Source organism: Sinocyclocheilus rhinocerous, unplaced genomic scaffold (genome assembly GCF_001515625.1).
Source record: "Sinocyclocheilus rhinocerous isolate Xijiao unplaced genomic scaffold, SAMN03320098_v1.1 scaffold1179, whole genome shotgun sequence".
Lineage (NCBI taxonomy): Eukaryota > Metazoa > Chordata > Actinopteri > Cypriniformes > Cyprinidae > Sinocyclocheilus > Sinocyclocheilus rhinocerous.
The window spans coordinates 245,493-248,798 of NW_015664997.1; the positions used below are offsets into that span (position 1 = coordinate 245,493).

General features: G+C 35.5%; 1 protein-coding gene across 1 annotated transcript in view; it reads left to right on the plus strand.

Annotated features, from left to right (window-relative positions):
* LOC107730687 (transforming growth factor beta receptor type 3-like) overlaps window positions 1-3,306 on the plus strand; it is a 140,371-nt gene that overhangs the window by 113,882 nt on the left and 23,183 nt on the right. The window contains exons 8-9 of the mRNA XM_016541564.1: window positions 1,604-1,793; window positions 2,300-2,592. Coding sequence (XP_016397050.1) covers window positions 1,604-1,793; window positions 2,300-2,592 — 483 coding nt within the window. The remainder of the gene's footprint in view (window positions 1-1,603; window positions 1,794-2,299; window positions 2,593-3,306) is intronic.

Sequence of the window (3,306 nt, forward strand, 5' to 3'; positions counted from 1 at the left end):
TTTATGTACAAGTACAGTGTGATTCTTTCACATACTGATCTCTCATTGAATATACAAAGACAGAAACCAAAACAGTACAGTAGACAACAGCAGTTTATATATAAGAATGTTTATATTTTAAAATGGAAGCAGTTAAAGTTTAAGAAGTTGAGACATGCTCCAAGACTCCCATAGTAAAAAGTATTATATTTAAACTTTATTTGGAGTACTACTTGTGCACAATGCACATTTCTTAATATTAAGCCTAAAATGTGTTTTAATGTCACTATTGATGAGGATTGTATGATCTTTGAATATCATCGTCTTTAAATGCAAGATACCTAAAGTATACTTGCAATAGTTCCACTTTAGCACAATCAATTTAGTTGAACTTCAGCTAATGAATGTGTTTGATTGAACTTGTCTGTGTCCAAGTGAATCAGTTACAGTGTTTTAGAGCATAGGAGAATGTAAGTTATGCATGTGATACGATCCACAGCCTCATCAAATCAAAGCCCTGCTACTGTTGGCAGATTGGCTCAAGCTCGTTGTCCAGCCTGGTGAGGCATTTGTGGGAAACACGGCTGGGAATGAGGGCCATCTGTCCTTCACACCCAGTAGAGAACAAACAAAAGCTAACATAAAGTTCCTATGTAATCTGACATACTGTATCTCAAACCACATTCAAATTGAACCTGGTAAATTGGTCATAGACCAACAGCAGCATGTCTCACTTTGTCGAAACTACAGATATGTAATGAGGACGGTCCAAAATTTTTGCAATAAAGACCAATGTCATGTGATTTTACAAAAAAAAAAAAAAAACAACTAAAATGTTTTGCATATTTTTATTAAAATATTTGCATCGATATGACAATTGAATTTTTTGTGTGCATATTTTTAACTATAAGCTCGGACACATATGTCCATGTATATTGCGTTTCATTCATTTTTTTATTTAATATCGAAAGCAGAATTATTAACAGCTTGACTATTGTTATCCGTTTTCTATGCCTTAACCTTAAAACAAAAAATCAAGCCAAATTCTTCTTTTTTTTTTTTTTTTCGTGTTTTTTAAAAAATTGAATTTTTTGTTGTCTTTTTTCCCTTTCAATATTAAATAAAAAAATTAATAAACACAACATCCAGCTTAACGTGACTTAATGTGAGGGATATTCGACATAAAAAAGGAATTAGGAATTAGTTCTGATGGTAAATTTACACTAAAAAGGTAAGCACTGTTTGGTATTTGAGCACTGACGTGTTTTCTCTTCCATCACCAAGTCAGACTTATCATTCTTGCAATTTGATTTAAAACATGCATTATGTTGCAATTCCTTTTCTGGCCAACATTTCTTTACTTGGAGCTTGGCGAGTGTTAATTTTGGACCATAAGATAAGGTATTAGATCAAAATATGTTGTTAATGAAAACAAGAACAACCTTGGCTTATTGTTTAAGAGTTGTGAAATGTGTCTCAGAAATACTAATTGAACAAGTTGAACAGGACTCGATTCATTTTTCTATTCTACAGCAAAGAATGAACACTTCTGACTGCCTTCCTCTGTTTTTCTGCATGTGAAGTGAATGCGTGTTATCTTGTTCTTCCCCTCTGTCTTTCTCAGACATCAGATACCGTCAGCCTGAGTGAAGGCACAGAAAGGCTGATGCAGGTGTCAAAGATGGTGAAACAGAAGCTGCCCGCAGGATCTCAGGCTCTCATCCAGTGGGCAGAGGAAAACGGATTCAAACCCGTCACTTCCTACACCAACACCCCTGTTGCCAACCACTTCAAATTGCTCCTCAGAGAACAAGGCAAGAGCAATAACTGAAGATATGAACAGTAAAAACTTAAAATGGTTACAATACGCTTAATTAGTAAATAAACCTTGATTATAAATAAACCTAATTGAATACACTGCAAAAAATGATTTCAATACACAAACTAAACATCCTCAAAACAAGATAAATTTACTTCAGTAGTGAACTTGTGTAACATAAGATTTTATTTTTTTATTGCTATTATTAAAACATTAAAAATGCCAGTATTAAAACAACTGCAAAATGCTTGATAAAAAAGCAATTTGCTAATAGAAAAATAAAACCTAAAACAAGGTATTTTCTTCAAAAACAATTGTTAATATGTTGGTTTTTAAGTAAATTTATCTCATAATATTATTTTATACTGGAAAACTATACAAAAATACTCTGTGTGTGACTTGTGTGTGTGTGGCTTTGTGTGTGACTTCCTTGCATTTGCATTAACAACAAGAAGCTGTCAATCAGAGTGATGTTTTAATCTCAACTGCTGTCACTTCCAGATCTAGGGATCATGGATGAGGGAATGTTCCCACCAGAGTTGTCCATTCTCCGCAACACCAACCCGCTTCCTAAGCCCAGCACCCGGGATTCCCCTGCAAGGAACAGGTTCCCATTCCCCTTCCTACCATCTGCAGAGCAGGGCCAGTCATTCCCACCTCTGCCCCCGTCTCTTGAGGAGCGAGTCTATCAGGCTGGGGGTCCCGAGGAACAGCAGGGGGCTCTGAATGTAGGATTCAGTGTTCAGTGTGAGAAGAACAAAATGGTGGTCAGCATTGACAAGGAAACTCTGCAGGTAACAGGAAACATTATCTACACACAAATATTAAGATGTAAAACTGAGTATTGCGGAGTTACTAACTAAAAGTAGTGGGACTATTTCCCACTACTAGTTCATTAGCTCTTATAGATTTTTGTTTTGTAACAATCCCAAGGTCTTTGCTGTCACATCTGATCAGTTTATTGCATTCTTGCTAGGGATGCACCGATACCACTTTTTCCAGTACTCGCCCGATACCGATACTTTTATTTTTGGTACTTGCCGATACCGAGTACCGATACCAATATTTTCATTGCATTTGTAAATGTTTTAAATATTGGGTACAGAAACCAAAAGAGTATGTATAATGTTAGTTGGTTAACTTCATTTATCAAATAGATACAGTCAAACCAAAATTTATTCAGACACCTTCAACATTTCTCACATTATCACAGTTTATTCGCTATAGTTTAGAAAATGGTAATAAAATATGACAAGAACTCAGAGTTAAACTGTGTCAGAACATATTCAGCTTGATAATGTCAGATAACTTTGATGGAAAGCTATGTAGTGGATTACAATCAACCAAAAATTATTCATACAGCTGTCGATATTTACACAGCTATCAATACTTTGTCGGGTGACCCTTAGCCTTAATGACAGCATATAGTCTCCTGGGCATGCTGTCAACCAGGTTCATGCAAACCTGAACTTCAATTTTTTCCCAGACTCCTTCTGAATAATTTTTGG